This window comes from Mobula birostris, chromosome 10 (assembly GCF_030028105.1).
Source record: "Mobula birostris isolate sMobBir1 chromosome 10, sMobBir1.hap1, whole genome shotgun sequence".
NCBI lineage: Eukaryota > Metazoa > Chordata > Chondrichthyes > Myliobatiformes > Myliobatidae > Mobula > Mobula birostris.
The window spans coordinates 125,815,498-125,841,003 of record NC_092379.1 but is presented as its reverse complement, the minus strand read 5'-3'; the positions used below and the strand labels follow the sequence as shown (position 1 = coordinate 125,841,003).

The 25,506-nt window shown below is 41.3% G+C and overlaps 1 protein-coding gene across 2 annotated transcripts in view; it reads left to right on the top strand.

Annotated features, from left to right (window-relative positions):
* Positions 1-75: 75 nt before the first annotated feature.
* col4a5 (collagen, type IV, alpha 5 (Alport syndrome)) overlaps positions 76-25,506 on the top strand; it is a 310,200-nt gene continuing 284,769 nt past the window's right edge. Inside the window, exons 1-2 of one of the 2 annotated variants that reach the window (XM_072270935.1) lie at positions 76-180; positions 307-451. In XM_072270935.1, the coding sequence (XP_072127036.1) occupies positions 365-451 (87 nt within the window). In that variant the 5' untranslated portion in view covers positions 76-180; positions 307-364. Of the gene's footprint in view, positions 452-25,506 lie in introns of both variants that reach the window. The other variant, XM_072270934.1, reaches the window with a different exon arrangement.

Here is a 25,506-nt window from a genome sequence, read left to right as displayed (position 1 = left end):
AGACTGGAGCAGTGTGACGGGGCGGGGCGTCACGTCCCATTTGCCTTTTCGAGGTGATTTGATCTATTGCTCGACTCCCTCCACCTCGAACGCATCATTTTTTTTGCGTGATTGCCGAAGGATTCTGGAGACAGAGGAGAGCGTGCGGGCTGCTTAGAGAGAGGACAGAGAGAGAGAGAGGTAGATTGAGAGAGAGAGAGGAAGCAGATAAATGTAGCACACTCACTGAGTTTCTAACAGGCTCCTTTGATTTTATTCTCTCTCTTGCTTTAAACAGCTTTATTCTTTTTCTCCGTTTCCAAATAGAACATGCGTGGATGTGCAAAGTTAGTCAGTTGATCAGTCTCTTGTCGAGAGCCAGAAAATGAAGTTTGGAAAATATTTTACCTTTCCTGCTCTAATCTTCTCGCTATCGTTGCTAACAACTTTGGTGAAGAACTCTGAGGCAGCGGTGAGTACCGTTTCTGTTTTCTCTACACTTAAGAAAAAGTATCCAGGATCATACCTACGGTATTGAGAAACAGCAGAAAGGAATCAGGGGAACTATTTCGTTTTAACTGGGGGGTATAATCGTTATTATTTGGAATCGCGTGTTACTAACAACGCCAAAGAACCACATTGAAATGGCAAAAGACAGTATTGATTTGACTTCTGCAAGGCGATGGGAAACTAACAACCGACTCGTAACATTCACTGGAGAAGGTTACTGTTGTATCTGGCTGCTTGTAATGGTGGATCGGGTCTACTCTGTTCCGCTTCTCTGGATTATCAGCGGCTCGGCATTAGGTGAGGAATTGACATTTCATTTATTCTTTTTCGCGTAGAAGTGCAAATGTATGGACAGTTTCCCTTTCCCCACCACCTCCCCTCAGACTAATCGGTGCAAACTGCTTCCCAGTGAAGTGTGTGTGTGGGGGGGGGGGAGTTCAGTCAAGAGAAATGGAAAAAAAATGTTCGTTTGTACTCTTTGATCGTTATCTTTTTTGTATGTCTGATTCCTGTCAAACGTAGCCTCTGCTGGACTGAAGAGTCCAGGGGAAAGACGGTTTTCTCCGTCTCTTCCCCCCTGGCTGCGCTGACGGGCGTGTGGATATCCCCGTGCGGTGGCGAAGTGCGAAATATTCCCGTTGGACACGAGTAACTCCAGCCGGCTTTTGTTGCGCTGTTTCGGACCGTGTTCCTCCTTCGGGTCCTTCCCCATCAGAACTCAGCGTTGCTTTGTGTGGAGATGCGATTGACAGGAAGGTTGTCAGTGCCAGGCAATTTAAACCATGCAGGGAAAGCAGGACTCGTCCCTGATATCAAACAAAAAGCCCGCCTTTACATGGAATAGCATCTTAAGGAGCCAATACGTCAGTCTGTACGCTGACGAACGGTAGGCAAAAGGCATCTGTCCTGATGGTTTCACTGCGAAACAATCTTAGCCAGTTGACACAGCGTGTTCCAAGCGTGAGGGCTTGCCTCTGGAAACTTTGCAGTGTTACCTGCTGTTGTACTGGTATCTACAAATCAGAGAGGGGTGGAGGGATGGGAGAAGATGCTACAGAAATTCTCAGAATGCAGAAACAATGTGAGATTGACTACGGAAGCTTTAAAAAAAACTTTAATTTGTGGTTGCTCGATAATAATGTTAACAGCCATTGTTGCCTCCGTGAGATGTTTCAGGGAGATGGAATTTGTTCGATGGAATATCTCACCATCAGACAAGATGCTAATTTGTCTCTCGAGACCGAAGGCAGTGGGACCAGTCTATTACTACTAATAAAGGAGAGTGTTAATGGAGGCTTTAACCTAATCATGCATTCCACACCCTTCGCTTAGTCGTACAAGATCCAATGGCATTGTTTTCCCCTAAGGAACAGAGAGAAATTTTCTTTGGCCTTCTGGCCAGTGTACAGCACAGTCACTGAACAAATGTTATGGTTGTCATTGTAATACTGGTCATGGGAACTTGGGGGATATGGAAATTGCCCATCACAGTTCATACCTTCCAACAGTGTCTATACCACCAGAAGAAGTATTTCATTGCATGCGAAATGCGCTGGGACACTCTGTTCAGAGTGCTGCTGGTGCACAAGTTCAGATCTATTTGTTTATCAAGTACATCAGAACATGTGTCTTTCATTCCTTTGTCTATCTCTGTTCTCCTCCTCATCATATCATCTACATTTTGTTCTGCCTGTCTGAATTCCTGTCTCTTTAACTCTTGCCTCAGAGTAACAGTTGTGTAGAATACTTGTTCAATCATTTGGAAATAGTTGACTGTTTTAATTATGGAAGCAAGAAAAGGAAAGAAGGAAGTTGTCGTTTTTAAGAATATTTACTCAATCATGTGGATTGGTGTAGAATTAGTGTAATATAGTGATGGTCAGTGTAGACTCAATAGGCCAAAGGCCTGTTTCCATGCTGTCTACCTGGATTCTTCCTCTTCCAGTTCCAAACCCGAGAAAGGGTCTTGGCCCAAAACATGAACTCTTTATTCCTCCCCATAGATGTTATTAATCCCGAGGGAAATTAACCAATTTCCCCCGGGATTAATAAAGTTTGACTGTGACTAGATGCTGCCCAACCTGCTGAAGTCGTCCAGAATTTTGTGTGTGCTGCTCCAGATTTCAGCATTTAATCTCCTATGCCATCTATGCTGTCTATGACATCACACTCAACATGGATGCATGCTCAAAAATCATTAACGACCCCTGTCACCCAGGACATGCCCTCTTCTCATTACAACCATCAAGAATGAGGTACAGGAGACTGAAGACGCACACTCAACGATTCAGGAACAGCTTCTTCCCCTCTACCATCAGATTTCTGAATGGACATGAACACTATCTCACTACTTTTTTTCCTCTATTTGCACTAATTTAATTTAACTTTTTATATATATATATATCTTACTGTAAGTTACAGCTTTATTATAATGTATTGCATTGTACTGTTGCTGCTGTTACGTACCCCGTAACTGGGTTGCCAAACCAGCAGAAATAGATCACTCAGTTGGAGTCTGGATTACTAGAACTAAGAAAGTTTTATTAAAGAAACAAGCAACACAGTACTCTAATCAAAAGGATAATGAATGCAACAGTTCAGCAATGATAAACACACATGTACACAGAATTCAGATAACAGGATCAATCAAGCTCTATCGTTGTCTAGGGGTAAATGACCAGTTTCAAAGTGACGCAAAGTTCAGTTCAATTTAGTTCAGTTCAGTTCGCAGTAATCGCTGCCGTGGCGATGGACAGTGGGGAGGAGGAGAGAGAGAGAGCAAAAACGAATGAATATTCAAAACGACTTCCACTCAGACCTTCACAGTCAGCTTTCGGGCGAGTCCTTTGTGATGTCATCTGAGGTCACCGACCGTGACCCCTCCGTTTCCAGATACGATCGTTTCCCTGCTGTGAACCTGGCACCCAGGCAAGGGTGGACACACACCAGGTTCCCGCCGATCGTGCCTTTCCACCCTGTGCGTTTATGGCCCGGTACTTCCCACCGACTTGTGAGAGACGCACCGCTTCCAGGGTCTTGTTACCTTGGGTGTCGTGTGTGTCGCCTTAGCGAACCTGTCCCTTTTTATCCCCCTGCTGGGGTATCGCCTGTCCATCACTTCAAACAGTTCAGGGTTCAAAGGGGGAGCCGATCTTGACAGCTCTCTCCTTCTGTTACTCTCTCTCCCGGCCCTTCATTACACATCTCCAAATGCTGCTCCATTGTTTTCCTTATCTCTCTCTCTCCTGAAGACAGGTGGCAGACCAATTGCTGATCCCACTGGTGCCAGCACAGGACAGCTACATCTTAATCTATGTGTATTCTTGTCACACTGCATAATGACAAGTTTCATGACATATGCCCGTGATAATAAACTTGATTCTGATGTAAAGAGTAGGATTACTCATTGTTAAGTGAATGCATGTTCCTTTTAAGGTGCTATTACACATCCTGTGTTATCAGACCAAGTTTATTATCACTCTTTTATATGATATGATATTTGCTGGCAGCATTACATATAGATAGATACTTTATTGATCCCAAAGGAAATTACAGTGTCACAGTAGCATTACAGGTGCACAGGTATACAAATATACAAGTATTAGAAGAGAAGTAATAAAAAATTTTTTTAAAAAGTTACGAGGAACAGTTTACCAGGAGAGGATCGTCACTTGGTTATTGGTTGACTCATTATAGAGCCTAATGGCCGAAGGTAAGAATGACCTCATATAGCACTCTTTGGTGCAGCGCAGTTGTGTAGGTCTATTACTAAAAGTGCTCCTCTGATCAGCCAAGATGGCATTCAGAGGGTGAGAAACATTGTCCAGAAATGCCAGGATTTTCTGTAGGGTCCTTTGTTCTACCACAGCCTCCAGTGTGTCCAGTTTGATTCCTAAACAGGGCTAGGCTCTCTGATCAGTTTAGTGAGCCTGTTGGCATCACCTGTGTTGATACCACTGCCCCAGCACAGCACTGCATAAAAGATTGCACTGGTGGCAACAGACCGGTAGATCATGTGAAAAAGAGGCCTGTATATTCCAAAGGGCCTTAGTCTCCTCAGGAAGTAAAAGTGACTTGTACAGCCTCTGTGTTGGTTTTCCACTCAAGTCTGTCATCCAGTGCGCCTCTAGCTTGTAGCTTCTCACCACATCCACATCCTTGCCATCAACAGTAACAGAGAGCAGTGCCGGCTTGGTCTTCCTAAAGTCCATCACCACCATTGATGGTGAGCTGCAGATGATTCAGCTCGCACCATTTGACCAGGTCCTTCACCAGGGCCTGGTATTCATCCTCCCATCCTCCAAACTATTTATGACCCAACAGTGCAAAGTCACAAAATTATTACAATTTGCAAAATAAATAAATAGTGCAGTAACAAGAGATAATGAGGTAGTGTCCATGAGCCATTTAGAAATCTGATGGTGGAAGGGAAAAAGCTGTTTCTGAATTGTTGAGTGTGAGTCTTCATGTGTGATTTGAGCTTTTTTCCTTCATTGAGAGCAAGTTGTGATAGCTGGCAAGATAAGTACTTATTGCCCATCCTCGGTAAGCCTTATGAAGATTGTACTGAGCTATTTTCTCAATATTCTGCTGTCCTTGTGGTCTTAGGCAGATACTTTCAGGATCTGAACACAGCAACAAAGAAAGAACGGCAATATCTTTCCTTTGAGGATGATGTCATTTGCCTGGGTAAATTAAAACTGTTGCTTCCAGGCATTTCATGTGCTGGTGCTGCTGGATGAGTTTCGGAAGTGCTGAAGGAGCCTTGCTGTGTATCTTGTAAATAATGCACACTGTGCCATTGACATACATGTTGTGAAGATGGAGAGCAAATCATCACATTCTTCATCTAGGCCTTGTGTTCTGGCGCAAGAGTGTACAAATGTCAAGAGGTGAACCAATCCCTCAGACCTACCCTTTTTTAGGATAGGATAAGATGCCCTTCCATGAATGACGTTTATGAACCAAAGGTGTTTTTTTACAAAATATGAAGACACGTAGTCCTCTTTTATTGTCATTTAGTAATGCATACATTAAGAAATTATACATTATTTCCTCCGGTGTGATATCGCAAAACACAGGACAGGCCAAGACTGAAAAAACTGACAAAACCACATAATTATAACATATATTTATTACAGTGCAACAGTACCATAACCATGAGCACAGTAGAGGCAAAGTTTCTCAAATGTCCCACATCTCATGCAGACGAGAGAAGGAAGAAAAACTCTACCTGCCATGCTGACCATAATCCATCTCTGAATCATCCAAAAACTTCAAGCTCTGATCAGCTCTCTGACACCGAGTACTGAGCGCCATCTCTGTCCGAATGATTCGACCTCCTTCTCGGTCACCAAAGGCAGGCAAGGCCGGGGATTTTGAGGCCTACCCTCCGAAAGATTCCCGACCATGCAGTAAAAACAGCAGCGAACAGGCATTTCAGAAATTTCTCCAGATGTTCCTCTGTGCTTTCACGTCCATTCTCCAACAAATCAGAATTGTCCACGGTCCCTATTTAACAAATACAATATCATTTTTCACCGGAAGGCTGTGCACACACAGGTGCGCCACCATCTTCTCCTCCCGCCATTATATTACTCATTTTTTTAAAATTCTTGATTAATTAAACTAATTGAATTTAAATTTTCCAACTCCCTCATGAAATTTGAAATGTCCTCTCTGGACTAATGGTCTAGAATGCAGCTGTTTGTTCAATTACAGCTGCAATCCATCATGTCTGCCTTTCTAGGGGAGGCTGTATGGAAACTTTAGGTTACTCTGGGATAATAGCTGTAGGGATAAGATGCGCCTTTGGGCTCCAGTCACTGGTATTGACCCTAGGACTAGCTAATGAGGGGATCCTAAACTCCAGGCCTCAAGCTCCCATTGATGATGGGACCTCAGACTCCAGATTCACCAATGACAGGGCCCCGAACTCCAAGTTCCGGATAGTCGTAGAGCAATTTGGATGCACATTTACTGTCATAACGAGGAATGCGCAGCAGCCAATTTTATCAGAGCAAGCTTCCATTAACATGACTGTGAAAGAGATCAGATAATCTGCTTCTTTTATAAATATCAGGTGATGCTTAAATATTAGGCAGGCTCCCAGGAAGAACTCCTCCATTCAATTTTAAAATAACATCAACCCTATATCCCTACCTAGTGGGCATGCTTGCCTTGGCTTCATGTCTGACTTGAAAGAAGTGTTATGAGAGTGCAGCTCATACAGTTTCACACTGATTTGGTAGCCTTTAGCAACCACTGAGAGGAGGATTTACTTTGATTCATTGCTGATTTGCATTCCCTACTCCTGCCACTTTATTTGCCCATTCATCAGCTGGTGGAACATTAAGCTGCTTCTACGGTTGTGGGTTGTTAGAGCAGTTTTTCTTTTGATGAGAGCCTGTGTGCAGAATTGCTGCCAGTTCTTTAGCTGTGGACACGTTACATCTGACCTTCAATATGGTTATCTCACAGCACTGAATGAATCTTTCCAGTGATGGATAACATTGTCATAATTGAGAGAAGTCAGAGAGCTGTGGCAGTTCTGGAGTGAACTGGACATAAGGATGTAATGCTGAGACAATGGTCAGACCACCCTTGGAGTTTAAGCAGTTTTGGGACCCCTTGTCTAAGAAAGTACGTGCTGGCATTGGAGAGAGTTCAGAGATGGTTGATAAGAATGATCCCATGAATGAAAGGGTTAACGTAAGAAGAGTGTTTGATGGCTCTGAGCATGTACTCACTGGAATTTAGAAGAATGAAGGGGATTTCAATGAAACCTGTCGAATATTGAAAGGCCTAGATAGACTGGATGTGGAGAGGATGTTTCCGTTAGTGGGGGAGTCTAGAACCAAGTGTACATCCACAGAATGGAAGGACATCACTTGAGAACAGAGATAAGGAGGAATTTCTTTAGCCAAAGAGTGGTGAATCTGTGGAAATCATTGCCACAGGTGGCTCTGGAAGCCAAGTCATTCGGCATATTTAAAATGGAGCTTGATGGGTTCTTGATTTGTAAGGGCATCAAAGGTTATGATGAGAAGACAAGCGAATGGAGTTGAAAGGGATAATAAATCAGCCATAATGAAAAGGAATAGATTCAATGGGATGAATGGCTTAATTCTGTTCCATTGTCTTATGATTTTATGGTCCACTGATGTAGACAAGCACTAAACCTCTTGAACAAATGCATTTGGAGCATTCTTCTCAAATGAGGACTTTATTCATCTTCTGATGCAGCAACCTTTCAGGTGAGACACCAGCAAAGCCATACAATTCGTGCAGATTACTTTGGCAACATTTCACTTTTTAATCGTTACCCATATTGTAACTGATTTGAGTTTCCTAAATTGTACAAAGGATTTTATTGCTTTTATCTCAAGTTTTGCTCAATCCAAGGTTGCATAAACAACAATAAAGCTTATCTTTGTCCGGTCTGAGCTAGTAATATTTATTGGAAGGATTATAAGCTTCTGAGCATGTGGATCTCAATAATCCAGTTGATTCCAGTTATCATGAGTCTTAAATTTCTTGCTGCATTAGGGTGTATCTTTGTTGAAACTTAATGGAAAAATATAGAATTGAAAGTACTAATAAAGGAAATTTATTTGCGTTAGATGACAGTGCAAAATTCAGTGACCCAAGTTAAAAATTAAAGTGGTACTCAAGCGTTTCTTGAAAGAAACCAGATGAACTATCACAGTGACAGAAGGAAATTCAGAAATGCCAATTTACTCATAAGATTAGGTGCATGTCATGCCCTCAAGACTGGCAATTGGGGACACAAGTGCAAGCAGGAATGATCATGGCACCTCTGCAGACTTAGGCAAAAATCAAACTGCAACTTGTCAGCTGAAGTGCCAATCGAGGAAAAGCTGCTTGTTTGATTTTATTTATGGAAGGAAATCAAGTTAACAAAGCTACTAATATAATTCCATTTCTAGACTGTGGTGCAAGACTGATTTTTAGCCCATCAGCATCAGCAGATGTGGCTGCTGTCTCATTACTAAGTTTTGGATATCCCTTTTCAAGCCTTTATAAAACTGTTTCTTTTTGCTTGTACAGCCTGTCCCTTTGATCACTGATAACATGTCTCTGCAGCTGATTTTGTTCGATAACACACCTTGAGAGAGCCTTATAATATCTTAGAAAATTAAAATTCTTGCGTAGGTTTGAGGAGTTGTTGCTGTTGTTGATCATTAAAGCATACCATTTTTTATTTGATATCTTACATAATCTGGCTTAGAACCTGGCCCTTCAAAGGTCTAAATTAAGAGAGAAAAAATAACAACTGATCCATCATCTTGTAACCTGCTCTTACATTTGCTAATGAAATCTCCTACTATCCCTTTGCAGTAGATGATGGATTACCAAACTGCTAAAGCCTACAAACAGAAGCTGAGGCCATCATGATTCCTAGTATCTGCATTATGATAGACTCACTGGTCACTATTAGATACGTGGCCTCTGAGTGTACATTCATGGTCTGCTGCTGCTGTAGCCCATCCACTTCAAAGCTTGACATGCTGTTTGTTTGATGATGCCCTTCTGCATGTCACTGTTGTAAAGTGACGTCATTTGAGTTGCAGTTGCCTCCCTGCCATTATCCTCTGACCTCTCCCATTAACAAGGCACTTTTGCCCACAGAACTGCCACTCACTGGATGCTTGTTGTTTTTCACACCATTCTCTGTAAACTCCAGCGAGGTGTTGTGCATGAAAATTCCAGATCAGTAGTTCCTGAGATACTTGAACTACCCCTTCTAGCACCAACAACCATTCCACAGTTAAAGTCACTTAGGTCACATTTCTTCCCCATTCTGTTGTTGGTTTGAACAACAACTGAACCTCATGACCATGTCTGCATGATTTTATGCATTGATTTGCTGCTGCATGATTGGCTGTTTAGACATTTGCATTAATGAGCATATATAGCGGTGTACCTATAAAAGTGGCCACTGAGTGTATATGGAACCAGAAAATCATTCTGGCTTTTTGGAGCTAAGATCACATAGCATTGTTACATAACAGTGGAAAAATTGTCTGCTTTCTGTCTCATTTCATCATTTCGATCATCTGTGATTTTGCATAGTATGCATTACGGGCACATTAATCAACTGGTAATGTTCAGGCATTGAAATTAACTGCCTGTTGGTTGGAAGACTAAAAGATTCAATCACCTCATTGTGCTTCAGTAGATCTGAAAATATAAAGTTCTCTTCACCCCACTCACTGTGTATTCCTGTTTAATAGAAATTCTGCTCACAAAAAGGTGCATTACAAAACTTCTTCTCCATTCCCCATGAGAAACCTGCAAGTTTTTTTAAGAAGCTTGTGGCATTATTGAGGCCATATAAGACTATTCGCTAAACGCAAGACATAACTGATGGTGATTGAAAAGAACACAAGTATATCAGAATCACAATCAGGTTTAATATCACTCGCAGATGTGGTGATTATTTGTTGACTTTGCGTCAGCAGTACAAGCAGTACATGATAATAGAGAATAGAGAAATAGAGAAACATTGAATTATCATAGGTTCTTAATGTAATCTCCATGGAGACAGTTCATGAGTAGGAATTCCCATAAATTAGTGGACACATTGCACTTTTTCAAGTAGGTTCTGAGCACTTACATTGTTTTTTACTTCATCCACTTGGCACTATGTATACAGGTATAGCATCTTCCATGGCTGATGGACAATCCAAAGTCCATTATCGCTCAAGGTTATTTTATGCACAGTTACTGTTGTAAGCAAAACCCCTTTTTACCGGGTGTCTCTAGAGATGAGGCTTGTTAGCCCCTCACTAACAGCCACTGGACTCAGCGGTGAGAAAACTACCTTTCTCAACTCTATATGCCCATGGTTGATATTACGTGGGTCCCACCAAAACCAGGAAGTTGGGATGTCTCAATCACCCAAACCTAATCTGTGTGAATACTCTGTAAATATTGCCCCCATGAAATTAGCCATCAGCAAGAAATAACAGGGCATACAATTATAATTACAATTATAAATGCATATAATTATAAAGAAAGTATATTTACAAATGACAGCTTTATCGAAAAGTTAGTAGGAAAAAGATAAGGAAAAAATGTTAAAAGGGCCCGTTATAGTTAACCCAGTCCAAATGTGCACATAAGCTGGAGCTTATATTGAGGTTGTCTTTAATTCATGTGCTGGACCTATGGTCTGCACCTGTGTGAAAGCAGGCACCACCTTCCGCATGTTGCTTGCAATCCACCTGAAACAAACGGGCTCTCCCGTGGGAGTATCGGTCCTTCCTCCTTGAAGCCATTCATCTGGACAATGCACTTTGGGCAACAGGGATGGAATCCTCAGCCATCTTCCCTCCTGTCTTTTCCCAGTTCCCACCAAAGAGACCGCGACGTACGCCAGTATCCGTCACAAAAACTCTTTGCTCAGCGTTCTCTAGAACCTTCTCCCGATTCCACCAACCTGATTGGCTGACACAAAATTCCTAAGTTGAACAACAAAGCCCTTTATCTTTAGTTCAAACCCAAACATGTGAAAAGCAGAACAGACTACCCTTATAGAACTGCTAAAATGAAATACCTACGGCATAACAGTGAAAATCATAACCAGGGTGTTACATAAGTAATACTATAACCAACTTGTTCGAGTAAGCTCTCACAAACAGTCAACTGATAGTGACCACACAGTCTGTTGGCTGTTCAGCTGGGAGATAAACATTAGATGAAGAGTGGCATTGGTTGGTGCTTGCTGTACAGCAGCAGGAGCCTCTGGTTAACGTAGCATTGAAAAGCAGTAATCCAAATGTGCAGCACTCAGTCCTGCAATGGAGAGTCAGCCAAGAACTTTGGGTTCAACAGACTAGAACCCATTCCTTTCTGATACAGAGGTGAAAGTGCCACCATTAACGCCAGGTCTGAGGCCAACACTCAACTCATCTTGAGTTACTGACAATGTACAAAATATTGTCTTTGTGATTCAGAGTGCAAAACTGTAACACACTTGGTTTTTAAGAATTGCTTCCAATCAAGTGAATATTTATCATCTAATCATTATTGACTAACACATTATTGGTTTTGTGCTTGAGATCATAATCCTGACATCCTTTATGATCTATTCTGTTGCACTGAATATCAAAATTAGATTATTGGCATTTCATTACCAAATGTAAATGCATCTAAACATAATGAGTACAAAATATACGATAGGAATTTTGGAAAGCAACAGAGTGGAGACCTAATTGCTTTTTGTCTCATTTGCCTTATTCATAAATCACATTAGTTTACTTTCTTCTCAGTAGACAGTCCCTTCTTGGGATCAAGGATAATTTGATTCCACCGAAGGTCCTTTGGTTCAGAAGTTGATAATGAGGTAGTGTGCTCCTCCCACCTTTACACTGGACTTTCATCTGTTTCCAATGATTGAACTGGAGGTTCTTAATGTTATCTCTATGTCAACAGTTCATCAATAAGGATTCCCATATATTGGTGGGCATGTTGCATTTTTTCAAGTAGGCTTTGAGAACTTACTCATTCTTTTTCTTCACCCACCTGATAATTTTTTGCAGCTCCGCAGCTTTGAATAGGACTTTTGTCTCAGAAGTTCGTTCTCAGGAATAGAAATGGGATGCTGTCTTCCACTGATTCTATTATGGTTATTGCATTTACTGAGTATGCCCGCAAGAGAACAAATCTCAGGTTTGTATATGGTGATATGTATGTACTTTGATGATAAATTTACTTTGGACTTGCACATGTATACTGCAGGTGATTATATAAAAATACAAGCAAGTATAAGAAAGTTAAACTATAAGTAAAATACCAGTTCTGTACCCTAATTTTGCTTCTAGGTGCATGTCTTCAAAGAATACAGGTGAGTAAAGCTTTCCATTACCCAGTAGACCTTGTGCCAGGTAGTGATCTTGATCATCAGATCTTTATTTCCTTAGATGTATGAAAATTGAAGCTGTTGGTTAAATGTTAAGTGTGAGCTGCATTCTTTGTGGTCTCAGTGAATGAGTCGACATCGACTTGGTGGATGGTCCCTATACACGTGCATACACTGGATGGAGAGTGCAACTCAAAAGTTTTGGTTCTGAAGTGAAGGAAGTGCTGGTTGAACTTTTTATCCTCTGGCTCCATCCTAGTGAAAAACATGTTTAGATGAGGTGTGGAATTTTGGTGAGAAGGAATGAAAAAATGTTGAAGCAATGACAAAACCTTTCCTGGTGCTTGTTTGCATCAAGACCAGATTGTTGTGGACCTATTGGTTAAATTCAGTTTCGCGTGCCCTTCTGTAGCAGACTTATGTCTAAAGATTCATTTCTGCACTAAGCTGGACTTGAAAAGGATGATTCATATTCCCTCTTAATTAATGATGTTTTGTGGGTCAAGAAATGTGATGTACAGTGGTTGGTGCTGCTCCCTGCAATTTCCTTAAGAGCTGCCAGGCATTGAAAATTATGTCATTTATACCTGTAGATGTTGGATTCACACTGTAATTTGGAGAACAATTCTTTGGCCAAGGGAAATGGGCCGTTGTGGATGGCTTTTGCTTTGTGGCCACCACGATGAGATTTGCATCCCTTCCTCATTATAATGAAGGCATCTCTAAGGTCTCTCAGCACGGCTTTCTTTTTCCAGCCTTACAGACAAGCTGACAACTCCCAGCTGACAGGAATTGCATCATGTGTTCAGCATCTTGTCTGACCTGGTCTACCAAAATGAACACTTAAGAGGAGACCCTTGATTTCTCTACCTGGACTGGTTTGATGAGAAAGACCAAAAAATTGAAGAGCTAATTAACCACAAAATGCAGGGTGTTCTTAAATAGAAAACTCATAACTTACTGAGGTAGAATGAATATCGGAAGCAAATCAACTCTGATAACTGTGATGTAGTTGGACTCTTCAGCACAGTCGAGACAATCTGCTGTATACCTCTAACATGTCAGGCACGCACAGCTGAGAACCCAGAACACAGATGAACATAAAGGAAAGAAAGGCAGTTAGCGACTCAAAAAGCTCCTCACTTTTACTCTGCCTTTGACATGAGTGCCCTTGAATTCACCGAATAGTAGATTGTATGGTCCAGCTTTGTCACCACCCGCCCCAGCCCCAAACCAACAAGTGAAGGACAAACAACAGCTGAAAAACAAGTTGGTCTTGGGAGAAAATGGTGTGTATTGTTGAGCTCTAGAACTTGGAACTTAAACTGTAAATTGGTATTGCATTGCCAAGCTCAAATACCTTCACATTGAACTCACTCAAGTGTGTATGATAAGCCAGGTGAGTGATAAGGAAATATGGAATGCTGAATAAAGATATTATCTTGTAGGGACTCAAAAACATTCAACCTATTTTTCAGTGAGACTTGTTGTGTTCATTTAATTCTTACATACATTGATAAGTTTGAATGCAACTGGATTGCAAGCTTCAGATAATAAACTGTAACTTGTTTCATTAGGAGATTGGAGAGGAGACAAGTTGGTAGGAAGATATTTGAAATATTCTAAATTTAGATTTGCAATACGTGTTACCTAACTCTTTAAAAATTGCATTAAGTTTCTGTACTTTTTGATTCTTGTTAATGTTAGTTTACTAAAGGTGGGAATAACATTGTATTTGATGATGCTGTTGTGAAAGGGAAAAGTGAAAACTCAGCCAGGATTCTCACTTTAGTGAGAAAAAACAAAAAGAAGTATAAATACTGAAAATCATAAATAAAAAGAGAAAGTGCGAGAAAGACTTGGAGATCATGCAACATCTGTGGAAGGGCAATCTGACTTGCTTCAGGTGTAAGATCTTCTTATATGTGTTTCATATTTTGGAGTTGTTGGGCCTTTTCTTTGGGGAGTAGTAAAACAACTGGGAGATTGAGACCTGTCTTAGGATGACTTCCTGACACTTAGAGGCTGTATGTTGGATCACAGGTAATGGAACAAGATTTAAAGCAAAGAATATTGGTAGAAAGATCCCCAAATAAGGCAGCTTGACAGAGGATTATGGCCAGCTAAGATCTGCAGGAGATGATGAGTGACGCAGAATGATATTAGAATATAAAACATTGGGCATTATAGCACAATACAGGCCCGCCTGCCCACAATGTTGTACTGACTTTTTAATCAACTCAAAGATCAATCTGTTCTTTTCCTCCCGCATAACCCTCCATTTTTCTATCATCCATGGGCTGATCTAGAAGTTTCTTAAATGCTCCTTATGCATCTACCTCCATCAGTACCTCTGGCAGGGCATTACACGCACCCACCACTCTCTGTGTAAAGAACTTACCTCTAGCAACCCTATATACTTCTCCCAATCAACTTAAAAATTTCCCCCTTCCACCCTGATTCACTCAATCGATGCCTCTTACGGTGTTGTATACCTCTATCAGGGTACCGCTCATCCTTCTTCACTCCAAAAGGAAAAGCCCTCACTTGCTCAACCTGTCCAAATAATACATTCTCCTTAGTTCAGTCAGCATCCTGATACTGTATATGGCCTCTGCACCCTCTCTAAAGGTCTTCCCTATAATGAAGAGGAGGTTGTAGCTGGCACAAAGTAGTAACACTAAAGTGCACTCTGAGGAACATGTAGAAATTTTGGAAAAATCATTGAAGTGTTATCGTACATATTGAGGCCATTTTCCCCATTAATTCTGTGGTGCATTCATTCTGTATGAAGAGTATGGAAAGGGGACACACATTTGTTCTCTTTTCTGATCGCATTTCTTGTCTCATGCCTGCCTCCCCCAAGCTTTGTGGGTGAAACTGAGGTATCTCTCCAGCAAAAGTTTTCAGTGCCAATGCCGTTAATAATTCATTAAGCAATTGGCAGGTTTGAGCAGGAGGTGTGAATTCATCAATTGTAAATCACATTCCATTCAAAATCATGCACATAAATACTGCAGGATGATTTTCTTCAGATCTCATTGATCAGATACCTGTGTGGGATAGGCATAGTTTATAAAGACAAGAATGAACAAAAATGAAGATGTTGCCAAGTTTTACCAATTGAGATCATGTTAAATCTGACACATAGAAAAATTGCTTTAATCATAAACGTGTGGGCTAAGCATAGTTTATAAAGACAAACATGAATGAAGATGAAGATATTGCTAGATTTTTAAATCAGGATAATGTTCAATCTGATATGTGTGAAACTTGGTTATTGCAAAATCCAGAGATTTGTGAAAGATATGTGATTAAAGACAGTGGAATACAGTGGCATGCAAAAGTTTGGGCACTCTTGGTCAAAATTTCTGTTACTGTGAATAGTTAAGTGAGTAGAAGAGGAACTGATCTTCAAAAGTCATAAAATTAAAGATGAAACATTCTTTTCAACATTTTAAGCAAGGTTCGTGTATTATTTTTGTTTTGTACAATTTGAGAGTGAAAAAAGGAAAGGAGCACCATGCAAAAGTTTGGGCACCCCAAGAGATTTGAGCTCCAAGATAACTTTTACCAAGGTCTCAGATCTTAATTAGCTTGTTAGGGGTATGGCTTGTTCACAGTCATCGTTAGGAAAGGCCAGGTGATGCAAATTTCAAAGCTTTATAAATATCCTGACTCCTCAAACCTTGTCCCAACAATCAGCAGCCTTGGGCTCCTCTACGCAGCTGCCTAGCACTCTGAAAATTAAAATAAATGATGCCTACAAAGCAGGAGAAGGCTATAAGAAGATGGCAAAGCATTTTCAGGTAGCTGTTTCGTCAGTTTGTAATGTGATAAAGAAATGGCAGTTAACAAGAACAGTGGAGGTCAAGTTGAGGTCTGGAAGACCAAGAAAACTTTCCAAGAGAACTGCTCATAGGATGGCAAGAAAGGCAAATCAAAACCCCTGTTTGACTGCAAAAGACCTTCAATGAAGATTTAACAGACTCTGGAGAGGTGGTGCACTGTTCTACTGTGCAGCGACACCTGCACAAATATGACCTTCATGGAAGAGTCATCAGAAGAAAACCTTTCCTGCGTCCTCACCACAAAATTCAGCGTCAGAAGTTTGCAAAGGAACATCTAAACAAGCCTGATGCATTTTGGAAACAAGTCCTGTGGACTGATGAAGTTAAAATAGAACTTTTTGGCCTCAATGAGCAAAGGTATGTTTGGAGAAAAAAGGGTGAAGAATTTCATGAAAAGAACACCTCTCCAACTGTTAAGCACGGGGATGGATCAACCATGCTTTGGGCTTGTGTTACAGCCAGTGGCATGGGGAACACTTCACTGGTAGAGGGAAGAATGAATTCAATTAAATACCAGCAAATTTTGGAAGTAAACATCACACCGTCTGTAAAAAAGCTGAAGATGAAAAGAAGATGACTTCTACAACAGGATAATGATCCTAAACACACCTCAAAATCCACAATGGACTACCTCAAGAGGCACAAGCTGAAGGTTTTGCCATGGCCCTCACAGTACCCCGAACTAAACATCATCGAGAATCTGTGGACAGACCTCAAAAGAGCATTGCATACAAGACAGCCCAAAAATTTCACAGAACTAGAAGCCTTTTGCAAGGAAGAATGGGTGAAAATTCCCCAAACAAGAATTGAAAGACTCTTAAACTGGCTACAAAAAGCGTTTACAAGCTGCGATATTTGCCAAAGGAGGTGTTACTAAGTACTGACCATGCAGGGTGCCCAAACTTTTGCTTCAGGCCCTTCTCCTTTTTCGTTATTTAGAAAATGTAAAAGATGGAAATAAAAAAAGTAATCGTGCTTAAAATATTAAAGAAATGTGTCATCTTTAACCTTATGCCTTCTGGAAATCAGGTCATCTTTTACTCACTTAGCTATTCATAGTAACAGAAATTTTGACCAGGGGTGCCAAAACTTTTGCATGCCACTGGATTAAAGTTTAATCCTGTTGTACAGCTTGCCTAGAAAAAAAATAAAATCTCCAGATTCAACTAATTAACTGCTTTCAAAAGATAAGAATATTGTTGACTAAAAAATCTAGGTGATCTGATACTATCAACTTTGCATGACTCCATATATCTAATTAAAAAAGGCATCATACACAAAGTGTTGGAGCAACACAACAGGTCAGGCAGCGTCTATGCAATGGAATAAACAGTCCTGATGAAGGATCTAGGCCCGAAACATCTACTCTTTGTTCATTTCCCTTGATGCTGTCTAACCTGCTAAGTTCCTCCAGCATTTTGGGTCTGTTTTTTAGTACAAGCACTTGTTAGTGCTACTTCCTATCAATATTAGACTAGATTATGAGGACACTCAGTCCTCGTTTATTGTCACTTAGAAATGCATGCATTTCTAGAAATCACAGAAACACAGGACAGACCAAGACTAAAACTGACAAAAACCACATAATTACAACATATAGTTACAACAGTGCAAAGCAATACCATAATTTGATAAAGAGCAGACCATGGGCATGGTAAAAAAAAAGTCTCAAGTCCCGATAGCCTCATCATCTCACAAAGACGGTAGAAGGGAGAAACTCTCCAAGCGCCGCAAACTCGCCAATGCATTGGAAGCACCCGACCGCAGCCGACTCTGAGTCCATCGGAAAACTTCGAGCTTCCGACCAGCCCTCCGACACCAAGCACCATCTCTGCCGAGCGCTTCAACCCCACCCTGGCCGCCGAGCAACAAGCAAAGCCGAGGACTCTGGGCTTTCCCCTCCCAAGATTCAGGATCACACAGTAGCAGCGGCAGCGAAACAAGCATTTCAGAAATTTCACCAGATGTTCCTCCGCGCTCTCACGTCTGTCTCTATCAAATCAGGATTATGCACCGCATCCTACTTGACAGCTAACAGATATTCATCACCAGAGTGGCCACTGCGCGCTGCGTCGTGCTGCCATCTTCTCCTCCTCCTACTGAAGACAGAGGAATCCTCACATCATATTTAATGCATAGGCAATAAGCTGATTAAGACAGTGGAATGTAACGTCATCATATTTCTCTGGATTTCCAGCATCTGCAGAATCTCTTTTCTTTATCAATCAAAGTAGCCATTCTGTTTTAGATTCTGGTACCTAAACATGAAATGCTGCTAATCCAACTCAACTTAACACCATGTTGATTTTTTTGAGACTTAGAAAATTTTTAATAAAGATCAGTTTAGATTGTTAACGTCGCTTAAGTTTGGAATTATTTTGGCTCTTTCTACATTTACTTTCTTTGCCAAACATGGAGAGTGTGTGGAGAGTTGGTCACATTCCTACAGGAAAGATATCAAGAAGATTGAAAGAACACAGAGAAATTTTACAGGGATGTTGTCGGGATTTGAGGATGTGAGTTATTGGGAAAAGGTTGAGTAGGTAAAGACTTACATTGACAACAGGCATTTCCGTGTACTTTAACTCTACACTAATGATTAGTCCTATTTTTAATATCCCCATATTCTTATCAGTTCCACCCAGATTTTGCCACTCACTCAAGTCTTTTACTATTTAAATGTCATTTCAAGAGTAAGATGTAAACAGTATATAGCCTGCTAATACTTCCAGCCTGCATCTCTTATACAAGCACAAATAGAAAATCTACATTTAATGCAAGTGCACATCTCACAGAGTCAAGGTCTCATACAGCAGGGAAACCAACTCTTCAGCCCACGGTGTCTGCATTGACCATCATGCAGTCATTTGAATCCAATTTTTATTCTCCCCTCACTCTCATCAACTGCCCAGATTCTACGACTCACCTGCACACCAAAGGTAATTTACAGCAGCCAATTATCCAACTAACCTTCAGGTGATAGGAAGAAACTGGAGCATTAAGAAACCAATGTGGTCAGAGGAAAGATATGCATACTACACATAGGTGGTAGTGAAGATTGGGAGTGAACTGGGTTATGGGGCTGTGAGGCAGCAACTCAGCAATCTGCATCACCGTGCTGGTCAACATCCAATATCTGGATGGATGAACTTACTGATATGCAAGTGAATGATGGCACGTCTGACTGTTTTAGGCACAAATTGCGGATCTATTATCTATGATGTGAGAATGCCTCTGACTTCAATGGATCTAATATTGATGGAAATTGAATCAACAAGTGCTTGTACTAAACCCCACACACACACACACACACACACACACACACACACACACACACACACACACACACACGAACTCAACAAGTCAGGCAGCAATCTACGGAGGGCAATAAACAAATGCAGCCTGACTTGCTGAGTTCGTCCAGCATTTTGTGTGCGTGGCTCAAGATTTCCAACATCTGCGAATCGCTTGTTTATCTTATATGAAACAGACTTTGCTCTAGCACGTAGTTCTAATGACAACTTGGATATCTGCAGCGTTGTGTAGGATTGCCAAACATCTCAATCCACTTCAGAGTTGAATAATAGAAAAAAAGTATTGATGTAGATCAACATAGGGAGATACGAGAGCACTTGCTTAATCGGAGCAACTGGACAGATAGAGGAGAAGAGAGTGGTTAAGTATGACAGGTGGTGGAGGACAGAATTCAAGATTTAAGACCTTGGAGCTGGAGTATGGCCATAAATCTGGTGCAATTAAATTGGGCTGATCAGGAATCCTGAATTGAATGAGCACAGATACCTTGGAGAAGATTAAAGAGTTAATCTTGACTGTATCAGAACATGCACACCATAGATCACGTTTACATGCAATTCGCTATTATTACGATCATGTTGCAGTCAAGAGGAAATGGGGAACTAGACTGCGTGCGCACAGGGAGAATGAGTTTACCCAGTGACGGTCAGGAAGCGGAATAGAGTGAATTAACCCAGTGGCTCGATTCATAAACACACTTGGTGGTTTAGAAATAACTCCTAATCTAATGGCTCAAATAGATCAACAACTTCTGCTGCCAGCATTCCATAAATACCAACTGAGTTCAAGGTTCAAGTTTGGTCTTTCACCAGACATTAGCTGAGATAAGGGTTAAGAATCCAGAAATTGAAGGTGGGAATGGTGCCTCTGATCAGGATGGTGTAAATAAGTCAGCAGCAACACCAGCAAAGTAGAATTCTTTCAATAAGGAGCCCTTGAAGAACTGTTGGGTATGGATAGCATTAGTCTTGGCTGTTCTAGTCCCCCTGAACTATGTTGAAACACCTTCATACCTGAGGTGGTGTTAGGGCAGTGCTACTAGAGGTCTCTTTACCAGTATCAATAAGAGATATGCCAGCATGGGACTGCATATTCAGCTCAGAAGAGTTGGAGGAATGTGGTGAAGTTGAAGTATTTTCACATCATCAGTACATTAATCTCTGACTCTATCTAATTGATGTGAATGTAGTTTTAAATCTTCCTGGCACTGTAGGAGTTAATTTTCTAAAAAATGTTGTTGTGCTTAAACATTACGTTTCATCTTAAGCCTGACATGACAAGGACTGATAGAATCAGAATCAGGTTTATTATGCTGCGAAATTTTAAATACGGGAGACACTGCAGATGCTGGAGATCCAGAGTAACACATGCAAAATGCTGGAGGAACACAGCAGGATACACAGAGAGGAATAATCAGTCAGTGTTTTGGGCCAAGGCCCTTCATCAGGACTGGAAAGGAAGTGGGAAAAAGCCAGAATAAGGAGGTGGGGGAGCGGAAGGACTACATGTTGGCAGATGATATATGAAGCCGGATGAGAGGAAAGGTGTTGGTGGGGGAGGGGGTATGAAGTGAGAAGCTGGGAGGTGACAGGTGGAAAAGGGAAAGGACTAAACAGGAAGGAATCTGATAGGATAGGAAAGCATATCACGGGAGAAAGGGAAGGAGGAGGGACACCCTTCGAGGGAATAGGAAGATGATGAGAAGGGAAGGGGTAAGTGGGGAGCCACGAGGTGATCCTTGTAGAAAGCACAAAGGAGTGGGTGGAGGGAAATATATATTTACTGCTAGGATCCAGTTGAAGATGGCAGACATAGTGGAGAATAATGTGCTAGATGCGGACACTCATGTGGTGTTCGGTACGGACGAGAAGAACCCTACTCCTGTTATAGCAGCTGGACGATGGGGTGAGGTCGGATGTCTGTGAAGTGGAGGAGATGTGAGTGAGGGCAGCAACAATGGTAGGGGAAAGGAAACTGCATTCTTCAAAGGAGGAGGACATCTCAGATGTTCTGGAATGGAGAGCCTCATCCTAAGAATAGATGTAGCTGAAAAAGAGGAACTGAGTAAAGGAATGGCATTTTTACAAATGGCAGGGTGGGAAGAGGTATAGGAAGAGGAAGAGGAAGAGCTGTGAGAATCAGTAGGCTTAAAATATATCAGTAGGCAGTCCGTCCCCAGAGATGGAGATGGAGAGATCAGTGAGGTGTCAAAGATGGACCAAGTGACTATAAGGGCAGGGTGGAAGTTAAAGGCAAAGTTGATGAAATTGACGAGCTCAGTGTCATTACATGAAGCGGTACTAATGCAGAAGTCAATGTCACAATTCATTCTGTGATGATTTTCCAAATCATATTCAAATTTGTGTATTAATAGGTAGCCAATGCAAGCCAAAGCATAAAGGAATTAACAGTCATGTCAATGCAATTTAGCAAAAATAGTATGCCATTTTGTTTCTAACTTTATGCATAATGATCTAGTGCAATTTTACATGCAGGATCATGGATATCAATCAAAAATTAAAATATTGGCTACCTAGTTATTATGGAACTTTAAATGTTTTTCATTGATGTTGAGGGCCACATTTAATTATTTTCTATGTTCAATGTAAATCTATTATCAAATTTATTATCAATTTGTTACATACATGTTACCATATACAACCCTGAGATTCATTTCCAATAACCATAATTGAGTCAATGAAAGACTGCACCAACAGGGCAGATAACCAGTGCAAAAGATAACAAACTGTGCAAATAAAAAAAGAAAGAAAAAAATGAAATAATAAATAAATAATAAATATCGAGAACATGAAATGAAGAGTCCTTGAACATGAACCATAGGTTGTGGGACAAGTTCAGTGATGAGGCAATGGAGTTGAATATAGTTTCCCTCTTGAGGCTGATGGTTGAAGAGTAAAAACTGTTCCTGAACCTGGTGGTGTGTGTCCTAGACCTTTTTTCTATTTTGCCTTCCACACAGTGATATCGTAAGTAGGGAACTATATTGATCAGGATTACAGGATATTTTTCACTCCTTTCCCATATAATATAATAATATTGCTCAATGCCACCAGATTGCTAAGTTTCCATGGAAGGTGGCCAGCATCTACCTTGTATGCAGTAGCTGTTACTGTGTTGAAGTGTCTTGTGGCAATTTTTGTTTGTGGAGGTCTGTACTTATAGGCAGATTCAATACCTGCCTTTTTGCGGGCAATGATCTAGCAGACCATGTAGAGTGAACCAAGAGCACGAATGAACAGGACGAGGAGACAACTAAATAATGAATAGTAATGAACCACAGGGTCAAGCAGGGCAAGCGGGCTGAATGGAAGTGGACCGTGGAAAGCGAAGAAGGTGGCGGGTGATGAGCCAATGCCCAAATTGGTGAGGATGCACTGTATTAGAACTGGCACACTGGGAGTGGACCTGGCAGGATGGAGCTCAGGTAGATTTGAGGTCCGGGTAGACCTCAACATCAGTAAGAATGAGGAAATGATTGTGGACCTCAGGAGGTGGAAGTTGAGGGAGCACACACCAGCCCTCATCGAGGGATCAGCAGTGAAAAGGGTGAGCAGTTTCAAGCTCCCGTGTGTCAACATCTCTGAAGATCTCTCCTGGGCCCAATATATTGATGCAGTTACAAAGAAGGTATAACAATGGCTATATTTTATTAGGAGTTTGAATAGACTTGACATGTCACCAGGGGACTTACAAATTTCTTCAGATGTTCTATGGAGAGCATTTCAACTGGTTGCAAAACCATCTGGTATGGAGTGGCCACTGCGCAGGATCGGGAAAAGCTGCAGAAAGTTGCTAACTCAGCGTTGACATCTTCAAAGGGCAATGCCTCAAGAAGGTGACATCCATCATTAAGGACGCCCAATCATCCAGGACATGCCCTCTTCTCATTGCTTCAATCCAAGAGGAGGTACAGCAGCCCGAAGGCGCGCACTTAACAATTTAGTAGCAGCTTCTTCCACTCTGCCATCCAATTTCTGAATGGACAATGAACCCTTGTACACTACCTCATTTCTATTTTTGCATTACATATTTAATTATATATTTCTTATTGTAATTTATAAGGTTTTATATTATTATGTATTGCAATGTACTGCTGCCGCGAAACAAGACAATTCACAACATAAGTCAGTGACATTGAACCTGATACTGATCTGAAAGGAATACGGCTCGGTGGTGTCTAGCTGACCGTGTAGGGTGGACCTGTGACAGGGATAGGCAAAGTGAAGGAGCAAACAAGCAATGGATGTGCTTTAGTAGTCAGCCGTGGGTCGCAGGAAGTGAAGGGCGTTGAGGTAGAGCACTGGGTGAAGTTGGAGCAGTCTGAGAAGATGGAGCAAAGCAAGGCCCGAGACACAGCAGAGTGATCCAGAGTGGAAGGAGCATATCTGGAGCAGACCCGGCCAGGTGGAGCTCGTGCCGACTCAGGAGGGAAGAGGCGGGGCGGGGCTCAAGTGACCTGAAAGGTTAGCAGCCTATCGGATTGTGTAAGGTGAACCAGGAGTAGTGATGGACAGAGCGGGGTGGGGGGGAAGTTAGCATGGATTAAGTAACAGCAGTCCAGCCATAGAGTGATTGGAAGTAGACTGGACAATATTAAAAATATGCAAACACGACAAGGTGAAGTACATATTGATGGCGTAAATGGGATTAGTGTCGAGAGGTGGAAAGGCACGTTGGGCCGAAGGACCCTTCTGTGTTGTTTGATGCAATGACTCTGACTAATCTTCTGATTAAAGTATTAAGCACATTATGATCCTAACACTATTGTTAATAATCTCTTGGGGGGAGGGGAATACACAAGTTACACTGTGGGACCTTTGCTCTCCATATGAAATGAGCCTGCGCCAGTGCCTGCTTCCAAATCACTGCAGTGTCAGCCTTTCTGTTGCTTAGCAACCAGCAGGCCTTGCTGTTCAGTGTGAATGGCATTGAGGCTAATTCACCAATGTGCTCCTCCCTGTGCCCTTGTAGTTCTCAGGCATTTGAAGTGCGTTGATGTTGTTCCTGAATGTTAGAACCATATCAGTTGTATTAGTTTTCTGTTACTAGAAATAACATTGTGACTCTTATAACTATAACTTTATACACTTCACCTGAAACATTGTGGCGCATAATGATGGGGTTAGCCAAGATGTACTGTATAATTATAATACAACTGCAAATAATGCAGAATCATCCTTAAATTACTTTTAAATCCATGATATAGTGTCTGAGAATTGTAATCTGGCTATTAAATTTCGTTCCGCTGACATCAATGGAACCATTTTTCAGAATCAGTGCACATCCCCCAAATTGCTATTTTGTCTTGAATCCAGCACCACTGATATGAGGACAACTATTTTCCCTCAGTAAACCAGCACAATGTTTTCTGTTAATTTTGGCTATATCCACAATTATTAGGTTTCCAAAATCAAAGGCTGCTAATGAGCTTAACTGTTTAGAGCTGATGTGTTCTGGTGGTCTAGCTTTTATTGTGTCAACAGAGTGCCACAGACAAGGTTTTCTTACAGATGGATCTGAAGTCCTTGTTCTAAATTGCACCATACAATGATGTTCAGTGCTCATTGACTGTTGAACTCTGCACAAAATACAGTGTTGGGGGTGAGGAAAGTGAATAGGCTTTGCGGAACCAGAAGGTAAGGTGCTTCTCAACAATTGACTAGGCCCAAAGTGTGACATTAGTTCAGGCCAAATACTATTGTTTCTATCATCTGCCAATCAGTTCATTGTACTTGCCTCCCATTTGGCACTAGCATGTCCACCTACTATGTGAGCATAGCAATTGCTTCCTAATAACTGCACTGTTTCCTGTACACTGTTATTACAGCATTGAATACATTGTTCTTTCATGTTTGACTCGAAAGTGTGTGTTACATATGAGGCTTAATGACCTACATGCTATTCCGTAAATCGTTTTTAGCTGCTTGTGCTACCTCCAGACTG